The following is a 22,142-nucleotide window of genomic DNA, read 5'->3' on the forward strand; positions in this document are numbered from 1 at the left end:
GAAACTGAAGAAAACCAGAGTCAGTCCTAACAGTATAAACAGACACCACAGGAACAGAACAATACTATAAATGTATTTGTTTTAATTTGTGAAAGAAACTAGGTTTATTGTAGAAACACTGTAACAGGGAAAACTGTGTTTAAAAACACGTACTTTTGCAGGTTTCTTTTGCAAGAAAAAACAGGGAAGACCTTGCAATTTCTGTTAGCAACTCTGTGCAAACAAAAAGTCGGGTTTGTATGCTTGCAGGGAAAGGACTTTGTCTAGTTCTAGCACTCTGGTAACATTAATTCCTACTGCAGATTGAATCCATGAGCAAACAAGTCCTTAAGGTTGTAAAGAGCATCCAGAATTTAGCATCGCAGACTCTACACCCCACTTCCTAGCTGCAGAAGCAGCACATCAAATGGTAGAGCTGTAGTGACATCTAACCATACGAATATTAAAAAAGCTTAGACGGCATTTCATAAATTACACAAGCAAGTTGGAATCTAAGTGAGAGAGCAGAATTTCAAACAGACGAAGTAGGACCTTTCTTAACAGACACTAATATGTAAGTTTAAGTTACATTCTTGATAAATAACTAGCTACTAACTATGCTGTGAGAGTATTTTATCTGGAGTCATAATTCATGGATTATTTTCATTAAAAAGGAAGACAATATAAATGACATGGAGGAGAGCAGGGCAGTCATAACAGAGTAAATTATTTTATTTTCCTAAACAACATCAGAACAGGAAGGTGCTCAAGACTGTTCAAAAAATCAACAGTAAGCACTTCCAGCAGTAAGAGTCACCACAGAACAGTAAGATGGGCAAAGAAGACTTTAATATGTGACAATCATGTTGTAAAAATATTTAACTGGTCCAGTTTTGTCATCGAGAGGCTGAGTTTATTAACCCTCGTACTACCACACTCTTGTATCTTGACATACGGGTTATTTCTGTGTTAAAACAGATTGAATGAGGACTGCACCCTGCCTCTCAGTACCACCCACCATATTACTCTTCCAGAAACAAGACTTTAAATTATCTGGTTTGTCTTGGAAAAAACATTCCTATCCTTTACTGAAACACTCTTCTATCATATAACTACATTTCATTAACATCTGACATACAATTAAAGATCTTTGTGCCAAAATTCTGCATTAAATAACCTTTCAGATAAACTCTCAGAGAAAGCTCTCTTTGTCCCTCCCCCTTCCCCCCACCCATTACAAGAGAGATCTAATAGTGAATTATTACATTCTTTACTCATTAGGGAAATTAACTGCTTGCAGAATCAAGCCCAGTATATTACAGTATGATTTCGTCTTGCTAAGGAGTTTACAAGTCTTTACACAGGTAAGAAAAAACATGTATAAATAAAAAATATAGCACTTAAGAGGTGGGCATAGAGTCTGCAATGCTAAATTCTGGATGCTCTTTACAATCTTAAGGACTTGCTTGCTCATGGATTCAATCTGCAGTGGGAATTAATGTTACCAGAAGTCCTACAACTAGAGAAAGTCCTTTCCCTGCAAGCATACAAACCCCACTTTTTTTGCACAGGGCTGCTTACAGAAACTGCAAGGTCTTCCCTGTATTTTCTTGCAAAATACCCAACCCTAACACAATTCCCCAAACCCCCTGTCCTTCCTTTTTCATTCCCACCACCCTGGCAAAAACTCCACACCTCTCTTTCAGAGAAATGAGCATGCCTTGTTACATGCTGCTCTGTAACTATAGGAGCAAATCAATAGCAGCTGAATGCCATCTGCTTCGGGCAGCAGAACAGCACCAAAAGTGTGAGCAATGCATCTTCCCTTATTGAAAGGTTATTTTATGCAAGTAAACAATTCATCGTCTTCTTGCACGCTTGATGCTCATTTACCACTTTTGATCAATAAAATATGCAAAACAACAAAAAAATTGAATCCTAAGAGTAGTTCTGATGCCAGTGTGATAGTTAATCAATATCAGGTCTCTGTTCAGTAAGGCAGGCAGTAGGGTAACTCCTTTATTGTATGAACCCAGGAAGAAGTGTGGAAATGTGTCTTGTTGCCTCTAAAACACAGTAAGAGAGTGAGAAACACAACTTTTATTCTGCAAATTAAAAAACAAACAAAAAAAGAAAATGGAACAGGAAGCACTATTTTAATTGTATTTTTTCCCGTCACCATGCAAAGGGTACTTAATGTCAGCTTGCCTGATAATTTGTTAGAAGGAATCTGCTGTTAGGCTGTTGGTAGAGCTATACTATCATTAACACAGATATTTGGTTAAATCGTAGCCATTAGAAGACACATTTTGGACAGCAACCCACTCTCTTTCTAAAGCCGCTCTACCTTATTAAGTCTTGGTTTTCAATGTATTTATGTTTCAGGTGAACTCAGTTTTTCTGTTAAAAACAAAGTGCTATGGGAATTTCTTTCGCACAGTGTTTCTTTTAGTCAGACCACAAACTGCCTTATTACATTAAGCCTCCTGACAATTGATTCAAGTAGAATACTTCTCTCCCGACAAAGAAAACGACATCATTTTTACAGATATTGCAGAACAAAACTTCCAATTTAAACAGTTTCCTAAAATAACACAAAATACTTGAAATAATTGTTGCTACTCACAAAGGCTCTCTAGTGAGCCATATATCCTAATATTAAAAAAACCAAACAAAACCAAAACCAAAAAGTACTCTCACTTAAACAGCAATTTTTCAGATTGTATCACAAAAATAAAGCCACAAATTCAGTAGCACCCTCTGTGTTCTGACCCGCACTTAACACTGCATCTTCTTCATTGTTCTTTCCTGCATGTACCTAGAAACGCAATCAATCAGGCATGTGGCCTTTACTTACTTTTTGGTTATTTGAACTGAAACAAAGCTTGATACACTTCTGTAAAATAATATATTATGCAGGGCTTCCATTTAAGAGAACTACTAGGTGCAAGAATTTAAAAAAAAAAAAAAAAGCAAACCCGACTTTCTCTACATTTGCAATGCAAAGACACTGCCCAATGTACTAGTAATGGACTTCCAAAAAGATCTATTAAAATGAAAACAAGGAATACTGAATAAAAAATAATTTTACTATCAGATTAGAACCAAACGCTAACTTGCAGTCAAGCAGCAGCACTAATACACAGGAGAGACAGAAAATCTCTTGTTCATTGTTCAATTCTCATAATTCTTACAAAAACAGGACAACTGGAAGAACAAATCTATAAATCAACTTGTACAGAATTTTTAAGGTAATTGCTGGTAATTAATAAAGCACACATTTGCACATATGAAAAAAGTCCTTCTGAACAACCAATGAAACTTTTTAAATGTAAGATAGGTTTGGGTTTGGTGCTTATTTAAATCTGTGAATTAGAGGAAGATCTGTAAGTAACAGTTCAAAATTTTTCTTTTATAACCTTGTAACACCCCAAATATTTGTAGTTATAACAGGCTGCTGCCCCTTCTACATAACGCAGCTTGGATCAAGCTCTTTCTGCATGCCTTCTTCAAAAATGCTTATGAGTTTAAATGAACTAAAATATAGGGTTTGATCAGATTTATGGAAGCCAAAACAATTTTGATCAAATTAGTAACACAGAACATAGTAGCGAAAGTGCAGTAGCTTTGAGTCAATGATCCAACTAGTAGCAAGGGTATAATTTAAAGCCAGAAATTTCCAGTGCATGCACCGTTAGCCACAGTGAACCTGTTACTGCTCTAAAGGGAATTGTTTGCCTCTTATTAGATTTTCTACAGCACAGCCATAAGTGATAAATGTACTGCTGTACTCACTGTCAAGTTAATCAATGCTGCCAAAGTTTTGTTGACCTAACAGTAATCCATAAAGTGAGCGGCATTTTCTCTATCCCTATGACATCTCAGTCCTCAGTGGGGATACAAATCTTACAACAGCTTCTTTAAAAAATAAGAAAAACAAAGCAAAGCAAAATAGGAGGAAAAAAAAATTTCAAAATTCTGTCTTTAAATTAGCAGACTGTGAAAATTCCTTGCCTCTCTGACAAATTGCTTCAAAATGAAGGCCACACAATGTTTTCAGTTTGGTGGTTAGAATACTAGCAAATGGACACAGAGAATAAAGCCGTGCCTGCTAAAAAGAAGGCAAAAAACAGCTTAAGGAGTCTTCCAAGGAAACAGTTGTGAACACGATTTACTTGTGACTATAGTTTGAACTATATAGTTCAAACACAGCACAGTGCAGCAATTCTGAAGACAGTAATGTGGAAACAATAATAAAAAATCACCACCAATAACACTTGCCTATTGCTATGTCTGGCTGTGATTCACAGTCCATGAGAAGCATCACTACTGCAAAAGAAGAAAAAGTCAGGAAACAATACCTGGTAGAATGAGCTTTTCTATAAACAAACTGCTGCCATGCTCTCACAAGCAATTATAGACATATGAAATATGAATTGCCATTGATTTTTCTTCTAGAGGTCACTCTGCTCCACGTTTTACGCACTCTAGGCATTTATTTGGGTGGCAAACTGACAAGTTTTTACAGAATTAACGGAGCAATGCAATCCTTGCTCAATTGCAGGTACTTCATTATGGTTCTGTTCCTTGACACTTGTCCCTCCCAAAACTCTCTAGCAAGGGAGTCCTTGATAAAGGTGAGGAACAATGCAATTACTTGTGAAAAGAGAACATCCCAACTTGGTCAGTGAATGCTTATTTACTTCTTCTGTGCTGATGGCAGGCAAGCAGCATCAGCTGGAAGGCTGCATTTATCACAGCATAACAGTTCTGCAGATAATACTCTGATTTGGCTAAAACTCTCCACATTCTTGTTATTAAAAGAGGGGTGACTTCTCCAGAAATGAGAAACAAGATTGCAAGTTAGCTACCTAGCAAAAGTAACATAGCTATATGGATTTCTGTTAAAAACGGGGAAAACAAAACAAAACCAACAAAAAACCAAACAAACCAACCCAACAAACTGAGAAAAGGTGGAAAGTTGGTTAGTGACATATGAAATTGAAAGAATCTGCTATAGATACAAAAATGATAAACTGCTGGTTGAGATAACATATAGATATAAAAACGATAATGTTGGTTAAAACTGGTAAATATACTAGAGGGAAAATAATTTAGGTGTCTCCATCCCCACATTAAGAAGCCCAGCTTTTCTACCTGTCCTGTATCTCAGCATCAATCAATGGTCCAATGGTGGACGTCCCTCTGAATTCCTTGGTGAATATCACCACTTTCTAAAATTGGGCAAAAATAATCGATCGAACTAGAGTAATTGGGATTTTTGTTGTTGTTTTGTTGTTGGCCACATTTAGGTTTTTTCGAAATGCCAAGCCTGGCTGCTAGACCTCTTCAATGAAATACTGTCTGTACTTTTACAGTAATAATACTATTCTTGAGTATCTGCATTAGATCACAGTTATCAACAGTCTCCTGCATCACTAGAGTACAAATTCATCAGAAACGCTGCTAACCTTTATTTCCAATACTACAAAAAGACCCCTGTATCCTATGGTAACGTACTCTTGCAGTACATGTCTTCATCATCCCAGCATCTAAAGCTGGATAACTAATTCAGGTTGCATGATTAAATTTGCCTGAATTTAATTATAAAACAAAAATCGCCTGTAAAGCAAGTAAACACTATTGCATGGCATATAAATACAATGTCATTACAAAAAAGCAACCTGCTCCCTAATCCTGAAGTTACACAACTGCTGCTGTTCAAAACTACTAGCATGTATCACTGCATGACCTTGTCCAAGTCCAAATACACAGAGAAACATCTGATGGGATAATGTAGAGACAGCTGCTTAAATGCCAGTGGCTGCAAGAGTGCTGATTGTGAATCCTGTGCATGGTCTTTGCTCCTCCGTAATCTCTTGTTGCTTTATGAATGCTTTCGAAATGCTACATTAGGCATCTTCCCCACTGAATCAGGTGTGAGAGCTGGATCCCATGCTGAAAAGTGCACTTGGAGATCTGGATGTCCTGTCATCTGGAGAAACTAGGGGAGGTTTCACATGGCTAACTTCCTTACAATTTCTTGGGGACACCCTGAACATTTTCCAGAAGCTAACATTACAAGGAAGTTGCTCAGAAAACCACAGTTATTCAGAATACAACTGTTATCTCCTAGCGACTTGCCAGGAAGGACGTAACAAAAAATACAGTAAATGACTTGTGTTCCAAGTGCTATGTCTGTTGCACATGTTTGTTATCATCAGTTCATGAGCTGATATGATACCATACTATCAGTTATTAATACCACATTTGCCTACTGATGATGATATTCTGAAAATAAAAAAATATGACACTCAAAAAATGGAGGATGAACTCCCCCAGTCAGATACACATAACTGGAATGACATTTTCTCAGAACATTTTATTGGGAAAGTTATCACTGACCTTTTCATTTTCCTAGAATAGACATACCCAGTGGGTTGCAACAGCATAAGAAATAAGATTTTTATCCAACCATTTTAAAACTAATTCTACAAAAGCAGACTCCAGCCACATTGCTGCTGTAAAGGCCAAGGATGCACCACGTAAACTGCAATTCTAAGAGAGCAGTTTTAAAAGTTGTGGCAGCTGTTATATTTGTGCCGTCTGTTCACATGAATGATGCCAACACACAAAGCAGTGATACAACTTACCTAGCCAAGGTAGTTCTGTAAGCGACTTCGAAATTAATCTGTTTAGTGTGTAATGGACTACCTGTATCCTCTCCTGCCTTCTTCTGGATGGAGCCCAGTACTTCAAAGCCTTATATACACAACAAATAACAACAACTGAAGCAACACGCTATACTTTCTTTGAACATACTAATACTCAAAGCCTATACATTTATTTCAAATATCTAAGGCGACAGAGAGGCTTTCTCCTCATGCTGATGCACTCACTCTCAAAAGGTGAGCGGCTGGCACTTAAGGGGAGCATCCAGGTGGTTCTCCAATGGTCTGTCATTAAGGGAAATATCCAGAGGACCCACGTGCAGAATGACACTTACACCACGTGCGTCAATGCCATTTGGCATACAAAGATAGCTGGAAGAAAGGAACACCCATCAAAAATATTACTGTTTATTAACATAAGGAAATCATACTTAGAGATTACTATGTCTACCAGACAGTAACAAACACAAATGCTGTAGTATAAACAGGGCTTTCTTGAGCTTTAGATGCAATTGGAATAAATCTTGTCATCAGCTCTGAATTGTAGTATCTGGATTTTCCCATGTCTGTTATTTCCCACAGGATGTTGAAGGAGAAATGTATGTAGCAAAGGTGTTAAATACAATTTGACATTCCTGTAACAGAGGTCTTGAAAAGAAACAGCTTTTAATGCTTTTTTTTTTTTTGCGAGGAGAAACAAACCAGACTAATTTCTGTATAATAGATAAAATTTTCCTTTGTGCTTACTGGTTACTCTCAACTCTATTTTGTTGCATCAGTACTTCTTATTGCTTTATGTAAAATTTGCATTCATTGATAACATTGGTTTACTCTGACTGTTATACCGAGCTTTGAACTAATTGCTCTCAATTAATCTGTTCCACTCTTTGATAGCTTATTTATCAGATTGGGAAAGATAGATTTAATGGTGCTTGCTGGAAACAAGTTCTTTAATTGGAAATACCAGACTGTTTAGCTCACTTCGTGCTCTAGCAATTAAGGACAATTTGGAAATGTGTTTTTCCCCTTACTATTGTCTTCTTGATTAGATTTCCAAGGAGCAGACAAAACAAATGACGATACCACCTAGCAATATTGGTTCAAATAAAAGCCCAGCAGCCGAATTACTTACTATGAGAAATGTGAACCATCCCTATCAATTCCAATGCTGTGTTACATTCATTTTGCTGTATCTTTGCTTCCCAAGTAGGTAAATGGCAAAATTTCTTTCAAAATGCATAGCTCTATGCTTGCCTCTATACAATTATCCCTTTCCACAAATAAGCCAAATCAACAGAAGAAATTATTTTTCTTGATTAAGCTCCCACATTTCTCTTGGGATGAAACAAAGCAAACAATTAATCTTTCCTTATTTGTTCTCAGAAGAACCTGCATCCCTTAAATGTACGATAACCAGGGTACCTGTGGCAGGCAGTCGGCAGCAATTAGGCTTGTGCTGAAAATGAATGGAGCAGAGTCAGAATGCCTAATCTGCTGAGAGTTTCTACCAGAGGGCAAGGTTAGACCAGGAAAATTCCCTTGCTGTGGAAAGACTGTTAAAAATTACCACTTGACTTCAGCATAATTAACAAGGTTTGGGAATTTATATGAACTGAGTAATTGAAAAGAATTAGCAAGAGATATATACATTAATCTTAACCAGTTACAATGTGCCTAATGAAATTAAAGGTTCTGCTTCTACTTCATGCTTTGTTTCTGCAAACTTTTTTTCATCTACAGAAGAAAATGCATATTAAAGACAATGATAGTAATGAGAAATTAAAAAGAAGAAACTGCATCACAAAACTCAATTTTTATATCAATACTTCTTGAAGATCACAACAAGAAACTCTATGAAAGTTTCTTATTTTAATGTTCATGTTTTAAAAGTCAACAAGAAAAATCCATATCAGAATTCTAAATTTAGGCATCATTCAGTAATACATATTTGTTTGTATATGTACATGCATTTAAATTCAAGTCTGTCTGAGTCAAGGCATTCTACAATCAACAGCTGCAGTAAAATGAGGGGTTTTGTACTTAAGTAAATCCTTATTATATTCTGATTAGAGACAATAAGCAGGTGAAAAGAAAAATAAAGGCAAGCAATGCCAAGGTGTGTGGAGATAGACAATGTTAGACGAAGGCAACACACATTTGCTATTCTCCTAGGCTACCCATGAGCGTGGGACCTTCTCTCCTTATCTCACTCTGAAATCCTTCAGAAAGAAGACATGCAAGATTGCATGAAAGCCAAGAAAAGAGAACACACACAAGGGAATTGTATCTAACAGAGGAGACCAATTTACTGCAGAACCAAAGGAGAAGGCTCACTGACCACCTTCCCACAACCTATCCGACAAAGACTAGCCATCTTCTCCTCTGCTCGCTTCTCTTAGCTACTCAAGCACTAGCTCCTACTTCTTGCTTAAGCAGCCCTTCTTGCAAAGAATTTTTCTGTTCCTGTGCTCTTTCCTTGCAATATCTCTAAAGCAGAAGCTCAAGAATTACTACATATTTAAGTCAGTATGTTCCTGGTAAAATCCTTTGATTAGTTCCACAGGTGTTATTTTTTTTTTCCCTTTAGAATGGTCTACACTAATGGATACAAACAACGTTAGATGAAAACAGTAAAGTTATTATGGCACACTTGAAAGTGAAGAATTGTCAGGTTAAGTTCATCAAACTTTATTTAAGCTTCCTTATATGTAAAGATTTATTCAATGTTGCTTTCATGATCCCAATACTACTACTTCCTCCCAGAATCAGTTCTTCATCCAAAGTACAGAATGAATGGTTTTCAGTTATTCAGCATATATTCAATATTTCCTTTACTTTCACTTAAAAATGTGACCCATGTCTTATGTGCAAATTCAAATTCTGCTGTAAAGACTGATTTATTCACTTCTTCATGAACTGTCTTCCCCAGCCCTCATGTGCAATTTATGAATGTGCACAGAATATTAATGATTGGTCTTTGGTCACACAAAGAGTGTAGGCAGAAGAATACTATCAGACTGCATAAAGGCCATGATTTGGCAGACTTTGGTCTAAACTACATGCTAATTTAATGCTGTACACTACTGAACAACCATAACAGAACATAGTGTGTTGCGCTACACAGGCAATAATAAAATACTCTTTCACTAGGATATAAGTTTTTCCTTCATTGACAATTCATTAAGTAACTTTACAGACTAATTTTGAAGAAAAAGTCCTTAAGACTTAACTTGCCTTGAAAGTCCAATTTCAAAAAGCAATAGTCATTCATAGACACACAAACAAAAGAATTAGCTTATGTAAAACAACACAGAGTAGGAAATGAAAATGTGTTTAAAATGGTGTAGATTGATTAAAAAGATTGAAGAAACTCAGTCTTTCTACTGTACTTCAGGTGATGATAATAAAGACTCTTTGGAAGAATTACAGCTTCCTCCTTCTTTCCATGCTTCCCTATAATGGAAAAAGACAGGTTGATCTTCCCCTTCTCTCCCCCAAAGAAGCTCACACAAAATAAATATTTATTAAGGGAAAAGAAAATATAATGCCTGTATGTCAAATGAGGACTTGCCTTCAGGATAAGGAAGGTGACTATTTTTTCTTCCATCATGGCTAAATGAAATAAGTATCTCACACTTTGCGTTGCTCTAGAAGAGATCACGGCTATTAGAAGAACTGGCCATCAGCAGACTATAGCAGTGCACCAGCCCTCGAGTTTTAATACCCCTAGTTCTGCTTTAACAGGCTGTGACATCTTAGGCAAAGAACTTAATTTCCTTCTCCTACCTCTTAAAATATCTTACAGTTATTCTGAGCATATGCAGGTCATGACAGAGACCATTTCTCACTGTATATAAATGCACAATTAATACTATTTGATGTTCATTTTAACTTGGGTGAAAGTATGTGATACAATAGCATTATGATATACAGTATAATGAATGGTTTTGAAACTGTAGTGACCTCTAATGTAAATTCTGCTTTTAACTGAGTAAAATTTATTTGAATCAGTTTTAACATATAAGAGGGAAATGAGAGAGAATTTCATAGAGTACAATTCTATACAGCAAAACCAAAGAGATTATTGAAGATGAAGAAAAAATATGAACCATAAACCACAATTTAGCACCACTTGAAAAGCAAAAAATATAACTCTTAAAACATAAACCAGGTAGCATACTTGAAAAATGCTTGGAATATTTCTGCAGGAAATACTTCTGCAAACGGACAGTCTTAATAAATGCCTCTCCTTTAAATTATCTACAGAATTATTTTGCTTTCCCATTTTCTTTTGCTTTCTACCCCCTCAACAAACATGCAATCCTGAATGTGTCAACCACACTTCTTTAAAATCCACAGCCATCTAAAACCAGCTATGTATCTGTACCACCAAAGAAACACGTATGCACAACAGAATCTTAAAAGAGCTGGTCGCAGCAATGATGGATTTAAGTTATTAACCGATCAAAAAAAGATGGATGGTGGTCTGCTTTTCTTAATCTACATCATCATCTAGATCTATTTAAAGATATGTGGTACACTAACAAACTTAGTTAAGGTTTCGATAAAATCAGTAGAATAATCTGCCTTGTTACATTGAGACTGTATCGATCAATAAAATCACTTGTACTAGGAAAGTACTGTTAAGTACTGACAATCCCAGCCATTAATATTATTTAACTCTCTGCTCACAATCTTTAATGAGGACAAAGAACATTTTGTCTTTTTATACTTATCATACCATTGCTTTTAGAGCTCCTCACAGGTACAGTTTACCCCTGACTACTGCAAACTAAGTGGAGTTAGAGAAGGAAGACACTGAATAATTTTGGATAATGGAGAGAATTTTCAATGTGATTAATAGGTGTGGTGATTCAACAGACTTTCCAGCAAAACACCAGTTAAATCTTATTTTGCTGAATCCAACTTTTGCTTGCAACTTTCTAATGCTAGACTCATTCCTCCCAATGTATTCACCAGCATTTAAAACAAAACTGGTTTCCAGAAACAGCAATCAGGAAGATAAGCATCTGTTCTGGACTCAATGTTTTTTTTTTTTTTTTTTTTTTTTTTTCTGCAAATAAGCCTATTTGGTCTTAAATTAGTTAGAAATAGATCCCAACAGCAAATTTGTACATAGGAAAAAGGGAAGGATTGCCTCTGCAAAAATCTTTGTGGTGGTTAATGAATGACGCAAGGAAGTAAAAGTGAATTCTGTCCAGCTCCTGCTCTCAGATATAGGGAATGGTCAAACAGAAGCCCAGTGGGAAAAAAAACACAGGTCAGCCATGCACAGAATGCAGTGAAGAAGAACAAAAAATAGGCCAAAATTTTGCACAGAAGTTTTATACCTTAAAATTTCTTCCTCCTAGTTTAGCTTTTAAATATACAGCGAGATACTTCCCATATGTGAAGTACTTGGTCTTGAAAGGTGTTAGCATTTACAAGAGGCTTTGCACAGTGGTATCTGACCTGCAGACCTCTTCATTACATCAATACGATTCACCATGTCTTCTCAATCATATGATTCAACATTTTTTCTTTAAGAATAGTGTTTGTGATACATACAGGGCTCAGTTCATGAAAACACATTAATGTTTAACCGAATCTAATAACAAGCTGAAACACAAGAATGTGTTTAATTACTTTAAGGACTATATAAGAAAGGCCATAATGGTTCAGTCCATAGTCCATTTAGCACTGCATCCTATCTCCAAAAATGGCTATATGGATACCAAGGAAGACTATAAACGAGCAAGACTAACATACGAGACCTTTTCCTTCAATACTCCAGCAGCCTTGAAAGTTATTTCCAGCTCGAGGACCTTCTACGCTTGACATAAACTGCTCTTCCATGCACCTTTCCAGTCCTCCCTTGAACCAATTTTAAATTTTGCATTCACAGAATCACAGAATCACAATGTTAGGGATTGGAAGAGACCTCAAAAGATCAACTAGTCCAATCCCCCTGCCGGAGCAGGAACACCTAGATGAGGTTACACAGGAAGGCGTCCAGGTGGGTTTTGAATGTCTCCAGAGAAGGAGACCCTTTGGCAAAGACACAGAGCTACACAGGAGTAACTAAATGCTTGATACAGTATTCATTTCTGAGAATTTAAAGGAAGAACAATTGTAAAGAATATTAACATTGACAGAGTAGATGAATGTGAACTACACAGAAATAAAATTTGAATAGCTGAATGGAATACTTTTGAGACCATTTTGCCATTACATTTTCAGAACTAAATAGTAACAAACTTGATTTATTATTATGGGGCAAAAGCAAACCAACGTCTCATAAAAGTGCACATATCACATGCAGAGATCTCAATATTTCTAAATAGCTCCAACCACACTGGTTCGAGAACCTCTAGAGACATTACATTTTTTTTCTTCTTTAATATTCATAATGGAATGTCAAGAACTCTTTTGCTTAGAAATCACCTACTGATTGCTTCTCATCCTAGAGAACTATGTCAGCTTCAAGCAGCCCACAAACCAAGATCTCCCTGTCTTTATATGAAATCCCAGGTCTGCCTAGCAGAGCTCAGGCTGACTTTTATGTACTATTAATACCATGGGACATTTTCTTCTCCACTTCAAAAAGAGAAAAGAGTAGAAAATCCAGTGCATCGGCAAGGATTTGTTTTCCCCCCTTTCTGATCCTACTCGAGCCAAGACGGCTCTGAAGCAGTATTTCAGCTACAGTTACAGTGGAAGAGTATGTGGCTACTGAAAGGCAACGCTCTAGACAACGCAGTATGTGAAGTACTTGCAGACTGGCACCGGGAGTCTGGACGGCTTTTCTTAGAGCAGAGACCTCTCCAGTCTTCTTGAGGATGGACAAGGTTATAAATGACTGAGTTTGTATTCCTCCTTGTTACAACAGCAAGAGGCCAACAGAAATTGAATCACTTAAGCAGTGAAGAACTAATGAAACTTCGAACTCGGTGATGGAAAACTCTTTTTCTTCACAATTGGAGAAAAAACCCTGAGAAAGCAAATTATCTCACACCTTAGAATGATACAAAAAGGGGCAATGACTGACACTCAAAGAAATCAGAAGACTCTTATCCTCAGTTGCAATATAAACCACTGTATTAGCTCTGGAATGCTCTGCAACAGAGTTTCCAAATCAACAAAAAGATCCCTTCTGTATTTTAATTCTCTCAACTGAATCTAAAACTTTCACGAAGCAACAGCACACAACTAGATCAACTTAAAAGAAGATAGTCCAAAAGCTTCAGAATCCAATTTGGATCGATGACTAAAATCAGAGGGTTGTTGATGTTTGTGTGTGTGTGGTTCTTTCTTTGTTTGTTTCCCCTGGGGCTAGGGAAAGTTATCTTTCCATCCAGATTTATTGATTTGTTCATACCCATTGTCCAGTCAGAAAAGGCTATTTATTTATTTATTTAAACTTTACCACAAGGAATTTAGTATCAACCCTTATTGAAGTCACCAAAGAAAATCATCACAGCCTGTGAAGAAATGGCACCTGGGGCCAAATTTTCTGTAAGACAGTTTTCCTTCTGCAGTCACTAACCACAGAAAGCTCATTACTCTTCATTTTTTTCACTGTTGCTTTTCAACTGTTCCCCCAAAAAGAGTAAAAAACTGCAATATAATAATGGGTGATTTTCTACTTTATATTTCTGATGAACTTACTCGTAAAGCAATTACATATTATTCATCACTCCATCCACTGTTTTCCTAAATCCACCCTGCTGGAAACTAAGACAGCTAAGGAGTATAGGATTGGATTCTGCTTTCTTAAGAGCAATATCATAATAGATATGGTTTTATTTATCTTTTTCAGGAAGGATTGGTAGTTAAAATATTATTAAAGAGAATTACATTTGAAGAATATGAAATATAGGTCAAAGTGCTTCTCAGAACTCCAGATTATTTCCTTAAATGGAAAACAAATCTCTAGTCCAGTTTCATAAACCCCATAATTCATTTTGAAGATTTGGATTCCTGAAACTGCTGGAATGTTGAAGTTCATCAAGTCTTCAAGTCTCACAGCCAAGCAGCACTTTAACCAATCTTATCTCCAGGAATCAGGACTGTTCTCTTTGTAAAAAGTTCAAGAGTAAATAAGAGGCAAGTATGTTTTCTTGACCTCAGCCAAGAGAGAAATATTAGCTCTACCTATTAAGTCTGGTTAGAGGCATATGTACATACAGATCCTACATACATACAGAGCAGTTCAGAAGGTTTACAGCCCTCTGTTTTATATTAGAGTCTTGCCAGTCACAAGAAGAATTTCTTCAGGTCACCCAGACCACAAGAAATGAGTTAGTAACATTTAGCTCATCAAAAATAGGGGCCTCCTCCAAAATCCCTCTCCATAACCAAATCATTTTAGTGAAGACTAGCAGCGGCTACACAGTCTTGTGGTGATGTGTGGCTGCCACTTCACAGTGAATTCCGTTAAGGATGCCTGTTATGTTGTTGGACTGATGATGTCAGAAAATAATGAGATTTCCTCTGCCCAAGAGGGTTGGAAAAATATCTATTCCATTGAACTTTAAAAGGCAGACTCGTCAAAGGGCTTGTCTCTGGGGCAGAGAGACTGGACGGCAATAACATCCAGTGTCAGCTTACTGGGACACGGATATGACCTAACTCCAAATCAGTAGAGAGCAGGTGGCTAGATGAAATTCTTTCCTCACTACCAGTTCACTGGAAATAAACTCCACAAAAACTGCTCCTCCAAGAATACATCATATAAAATCTATTTGTAACAAATACTGATTGGATTGATGACACAGTTGCAGCTGCTTCAATAACCAATTAGATAAGGTCCTTCAGTGCTGCCCTTAGGAATCCCAACAACGTTTTTAATGTCTAAAATAAAACCTCAACTACCTGTTCAGTTGGTCCATTACACAAAGTGACTTACTGAACTCATACAAAACAATAATCGTGCAAAAGGCAGCATTTCAAGTGATCTATATCTCGTTTAAACACACTTCCAAAGGAGAACACATTTCTGTGATAAACATCTGTCTGAGATTATACAGCACATTTAAAAAAACAACAACAACAAAAACCCAAACAACCACCACCCAGAAGCTACAATGCTGATTAACAGTCTGCCCTATCATCTTCCACACTTACCTTTACCTTCTGGTACATTTAAGCAAACATATTTCTTCAGGCTCATGAACAGACTAACAGGAGTCACACACTTTCAATGCAGTTTCAGCTGGCTCTCAAATTAGAGGCTCCTTACACAACCAGCTACCTCAAATCTGTATTTTTTACCTTTTTCAACACCAAACTCCTCAGGAAGCATATCATAAGAAGACATTTTGTAACCATAAACAAATCATAGCTAACTTCAAATCATGGTGCAATCTAAAACTACTATCAGAGAGATTTTTGCCAGTTATAGTGTAATCCAATGATTTACTATAGAAATTTTAAATCAAACCCACTTGGATTATCATCTCTGCTGTATTATAAGATACAAACTCAGATATACAAGTAAGTAACTATTAAGTCACAATTTATATCACACACTCATGGATTTATGGTAACTCTTAGCTGGTAGCCACCACAAGGTAATCAGAACAGGTTTAGTCCTCTTCCACCATCAGTAACAGGTATTTTCTTATTTAGCGAAGACTGAACCAACTCAAGTCCTGCATTAAGATCATGCACAGGGACAGTTACCTCTGATCAGCAGAGGAGCAATAGCTTATTGCTTCATACTAATTTGCTTGAATATTTGGGGCCACGGTCTGTCATTCATTTAATCTCTGCATGTGTTTCCTCATTAATAAATTAAACATAATCTCTTTTCCTCTCGTCAGTCAGTTGATTGCTCTCAGTATTCACAAGGGTTCTGCATTATTATTATACATGTAGTTGGAATTACTACACATACTAGTGCTGACTAGTCAATTGTTCATCGTACTGAAAACAAAAGTTGTAAATTCCATTCAAACTTGTAAAATATGAAAGTTACTTTAAAATACTATAGATATACCATTCTTTCACAATGCCATGAAAACTGGTCTAGTTATAACAAGAAAAATAGCCCCACTCAGCATGTCAAAAATGAGAAAAATAAGCCATCTCATGAATGTTAGCTGGCAGTGGATACTGATAAATTTAAGAAAATTAATATCTGTATCTCACAGTTTAATAATATTTCGTTTATTAATAATTTTGCTATGCTTCAGAAAGATATAATGAAATGTTTTTGAGCTCAAATCCATCCACTCCAAGCAACAAACAACCTGTGCTGAAAGGATGTAAGAGGGTGCTCTCATCATTAAAAGGTCACAAAGAAGTAATAAGGCATTGACAACTGCAGCACCTTCTGGCTCAGGCGGGGGAACTTCTTGCTTTCTTTACTACTTGATACAGACTGGTTCTGCTTTTCTAACTTCATATAATTATTTTTATTGGCATTAAACTATAGAAGACTACTTAATTAAAAATATATTAAGAAATCAAAATGATTAGACCATGTCAGATACATGTCTGTATGTGACAGCCATCTGCACGTCATGTTACTTCTTGCTTGTACAGGTTTCCAAGATGCAAAGTGCAATCATGAGTCATGAATATGTATTGCATAAAACAATTTATTTGAATGTAACATCTGTGTAAAAGCTAAATCTCTGCATGAGATTCTGGCTGGTTTTGAAAAAACAGTTAACAATTACCATGACTCCATAATAGTTTACCAGCTGTACAAATAACTGGCTACTAGTACCACCATAGACTAGCAATGGTAGTAGCCAATATTTTATATGCACAGTGTTAAACTAAAACTGATCATGTCTTCTGAAATTGTAGTACATTCCTACACTGTGTCTTGGAAAATGTTTGGCACTATTAAAATTCTTGTGATAACTGAAGTGCCTTAATATGAACTTTCAATTGTTTAAAATCAGGCTTTCTTTATTTTAACAGTTAAAATTTCACTGATAATTAGTTCTGCTTTCTGTCAGCAGAAACAGAAATTAATGACTTTGAGAAAAGTATTTATGATTTTTGTTCTTGATTTAGTTCAGTATGCACATTACTGTGGATATAACTTAGAGGCTTGTCATTTTTTAATCAGATGACATCCAACAGTTCCTTCCAAACTAAACCACTGCACATTCATATGATAGCAAATGGTGTCAGAAGAGGGGAAAAGTTAATTACATGTAAAAGACTGAACAAGAGCTGACTAACTCTTCCAGTAGGGGGAGATGTTCTTTTAAAGTTTCTCAGCAATTAAAAAGTGCTAACCAATTTACACCTCTCTCTTTTTAACAAAATCAACTTCGTAAGAGAAATCAGTGCATGTGCCTTAGTAGTGATATTATCCAAAAGGTGGTTGTATGAAAATCAGAAAAAATTACAAAACTCACAGCAAATGGCTGTAAGAGAAAAATGTACTGATGATGGAGAAAGCTGTGTTGACAGCCATCAAAACCAAAAAGGCCCTATTCCTTTTTAAAACCAAAGTGTCTCCAACAGCACTTTTTTTCACCTATACAATAAATGTAGTCTTTAGATGCCAAAGATGTGACAATACCATAGAGAAAGAAGAAATAAAAGCATTATTTTTTCATGTTAATACTACTAAATATTTTAAAAATAAAATAATAAACTGCGTTGCCTCAAACACACCCTCTGTATCTCAGAACAAAATCTCAGCTGTGTTTTCCTCCTTATTTCCAAATTTCTTTTTAGAAGTTTAAAGTCAGAAGTAATACTGTCTCATGTCACACTATAATTCTATTCTCCTTCTGAAGCCATTTTCTTTTACTAACCTTCCTGAGAATCAGGGAGGTTCCTGAGCGGTACACGTTACCATCTATTTTCTATCAATGCTGCTCACTGTCCATTATGTTGCCGTTCACCATTCCTCCAGTTGTGCCACTGCAACAGGGGATGATGACATAAATCAGATCTCTGAAATGTTTGTACTTTGGTCTGAGTAAAAATAGAATACTCTCACTCTTGCCTTCTTCCCAAACCAATTATCTTTTGACTCAGGTAACTTCTATGATCTCCTTCAATAAAGCAGCACTTGCATCAGTACAGCTGGAGGTGCAGTGAACGGGGAACATGTCTAATCTGGCTTTGTCACCAGAGAAATGGCTGTGAAAGTACACCACAGGGCACTTTTAAAGCAATCATGGTGAGAGCATAAATGCCATTTATTTAAAAAGGCTGGTATGTATCACTGTTATATTGTATCTATATGTGCGAGTTGTTGCTGAAAACTCTCTTTACGGTGTGTAGCAAAACCAGAACTCAAACAGCTAGAGTTTGGGACTTTTACTCTAAGTTTCCAATATGGGATGACAGGTGCCTATTTCAACTAGATGAACAATTCAGATATAGGCATGTACAGTAGAGGGATATGAATTTGATGAGCTGATTCATCCCTAGTCTGTCTAAATAGAGGTGAGTTACTAATAAATAAAGCCTCCTAGTATCTCTTCTGCAATACTTTTGATTGGCACAGTCAGAACAACTTTGGAAAGAATAATGTTATTTTCCCCATTTTAGGCACAGTAAAATGAAGTACTAATAGGTTTGCCACAGTCAGACAGCAGCACTTGCCAGAATCTGGAAAAACAATGCAAAACAGTCTGGATTTCTAGCTGCTAGTCCTGCTAAATGAACAGAAATCACCACTGCTGGTAAATATCCAGCTCATTTCCCACCTCTAAAATTGCCTATAAGTAAAATACCCCTCTTCATACTTGCTGTATCTTCAAATGCTTTGGATACTACTAATCTGAAAATAGATGCCACTTTTACTGTCACAGTGGTGAGAGGAGACTTGCCTGCAAATACAACTCCAAGCCTTGCCGTCGCTGCTCCAGAACCTTGGGGACCCAGTTTCTCACGTGCTTTGAAGGGATCTCTGGAGTTCTTATGAACTTCTTGAGCTGCAAATGAAAAGAAACACATACAGAAACAAAGCACAATAGTGTCCCTTTAAAGTGAACACGTTTATGTTAGAGATGAGGCAGTACAGGTGAAATAACACATAAAGGACAACTGCATGACAATGAAGTCACTCATCATCAGCTCAGTGAAATATCAGCAGACTCCATACGTACAGGTTGCAGTTAAAAATCTCCACGCCTAGCTGCCCTGGACAGTGAAGAGGAATGCTACTAATAATTTCTTGTAACTAACAGCCTTAAAAAAAAATGGCAAGAACTACATGAGAATACTTGAAATTAGTTCCCTGTTAGCCAACCTAGGATGATATCTCACAATGTCACTGCAGTGGACCTTGCTAAGGGAGGTGACAAAACAATGCAGGAATTTCTAACTCTGGACTTAGGCAACTATGAGCAGGTGAGAGAAGTACAGGGAGAAGATCTAACCATTTCTCTTGAGAGCTGGCAATCAAGAGAGCAAAATATCTGTGTTCTCAAACTCCACCAACAGATTGACAGTTGTGTTCAATATCTTACACAGAGAAATATTAACAGCAAGATTGCTACTGAATATACTTCCAAGAGAGCTCCACAACTATTGCTCTACAGATTTGCACAGGAAAACTTTTATAGATATATACGGAAATGTGTACATGCATACATATGAGTGTATATAGATATACACAAATATACACTCTGACAACACTAAGAATTCTCTTGTTGGAGCAACATATTTTCACAAAACAAAAAAATATTAATGTTTTCCTCAAAACTACAGAGCAAAAATAATAACTGGAATAGACTCCATTGCATTTTAATAGAAGACAACATTAGACATTCTTTCTGTTGGATATTGCCTCTGAGTAAATCCGAGGCAAGGAATCAACGGAAAGAAACTCAAAATTGACTTTGACATGCATGCCCATGGGAGACTGAGAATTTACATTTCATCTTTGAGCTTGCTGAGATGTCACTTCAGGAAAAAGCAGTGCCAACATATCAACGTCTCTACAATCACAAGTAACAAAGCTGCAGCAAGGAAACCTCAATTGCACTGGAAGTATTTTGCAACTTCCTTATTTCTTAACAGTGTTAAATTAAAATTAAACATAAAGTGAGAAAAACAACCCACCAAAACAAAATCCCAAACCCATGTACTTTTACTGACTGTCTTAAAGCCAGGATATAAACCCCATATTTTTTCCTCCAAATTGGTCAAGAATGTTGAAGAAGGTATGGTCACAGCTGTTGCAAACTATGACGGCACCTGCAGATGAGTAACAAATGAGGAGAACGCTCCAGATGAAGGGAGACAAATCTGAAACAATACAAGTGTCCACCAAGGTCTAGCTGCTTACAAGATAAATACTCTGTCGCTGGTGCCTCAGCTGATGATTAACAATTCTATTGTGCTCTGTGCTATATAAAGCATCCACTAAATAATTGCTTAAATGTGCAAGCACAGGCACTAGGTGTACGTGTAAAGCACCAGCTATACAGATGTACAAAGAATAAATGATCAGCCCACTCCCTCATCCTTACAACGATCCAATAATATATTGCAACAAATAACGATTACAATGTCAAAGAACATGAAGCGAATCTATGTATGTGTTTTAGTTATATTGCTTCATACCTGTCCCTACATAAGAAATATTTATCTGAGGACAACTACTGTCTGTAATACTTTCCTACCATAACACTGACCTAATGCCTATTTAGCATACTGTAGTCTCTATTTCCTGCAAAACTGAAAGATGGCTCAAATTATCAAGCAAAAAATTATTTGCCCAAGTGTGAAAAGTCAAAATGATTTAGAGTGTACACTAAAAATTCCAAAATTATAAATAACTTGCAAAACAAGATATATAGAACTTAAGATTCTTGTAGAGGTCACTGCAGTAAGTTGGAACACTGTCACCTTCTAGCATTCTGGTGCTTAAAAAGAACTACCAATATTTTCAAAAGTAAAGGGAAAAAGGTATAATAAAAAGGAATTTGGGAATAAATATTAATAAATGGTTGTATTTTTAACTGTTCTACACATAGAAATAATTTAATTCTTTCTACAAATGTTGCCACATAAGAATAATAAAAGAATTAATAATACAATACTGTGATGTGAATGGTGCACAGTCTGAAAGGCCTGGTTTGTTGCTTACAACCAGGGCAAAGTATAATAGTCTATGCAAACTATTTTAAAAAATCCAACAGTAGTGGATGTTTTCTGTCAAGGGAATAATTAGCACTCCTGAATTTGCACTCCTGGTGTAGCATATCAGTCTTGAAAAGATTTTCAACTGTTTCCACTACAGCTAGATTGCACAAGAAGTGGGGCTTTATTTTTTTTATACAACTGAAATGTAAGAAAGGTTGAACCCAGGAAGAAGATAAATCCAGCCACATTCTTGGAAACACCTCTGTTTAAAAACAAACAAACCAACCCCAACGAGTTAATCAAAACATTAATTGGCATTTTGATGAACAAATAATGTCCTATGAGAGCAACTGAGTCCTCCTTCGTCCATACAACACCAGTGAAGCATGTCCTTCTCTGGTAGAAGACATAATCTCC

General features: G+C 36.5%; 1 protein-coding gene across 2 annotated transcripts in view; it reads right to left on the reverse strand.

Annotated features, from left to right (window-relative positions):
- Positions 1-22,142, reverse strand: part of SNX24 (sorting nexin 24) — a 93,014-nt gene that overhangs the window by 20,022 nt on the left and 50,850 nt on the right. For both annotated transcript variants that reach the window (XM_065656998.1, XM_065656997.1), the window contains one exon: positions 19,463-19,567. In XM_065656998.1, the coding sequence (XP_065513070.1) occupies positions 19,463-19,567 (105 nt within the window). The remainder of the gene's footprint in view (positions 1-19,462; positions 19,568-22,142) is intronic.

This window comes from Caloenas nicobarica, chromosome Z (genome assembly GCF_036013445.1).
Source record: "Caloenas nicobarica isolate bCalNic1 chromosome Z, bCalNic1.hap1, whole genome shotgun sequence".
Taxonomy (NCBI): Eukaryota; Metazoa; Chordata; class Aves; order Columbiformes; family Columbidae; genus Caloenas; species Caloenas nicobarica.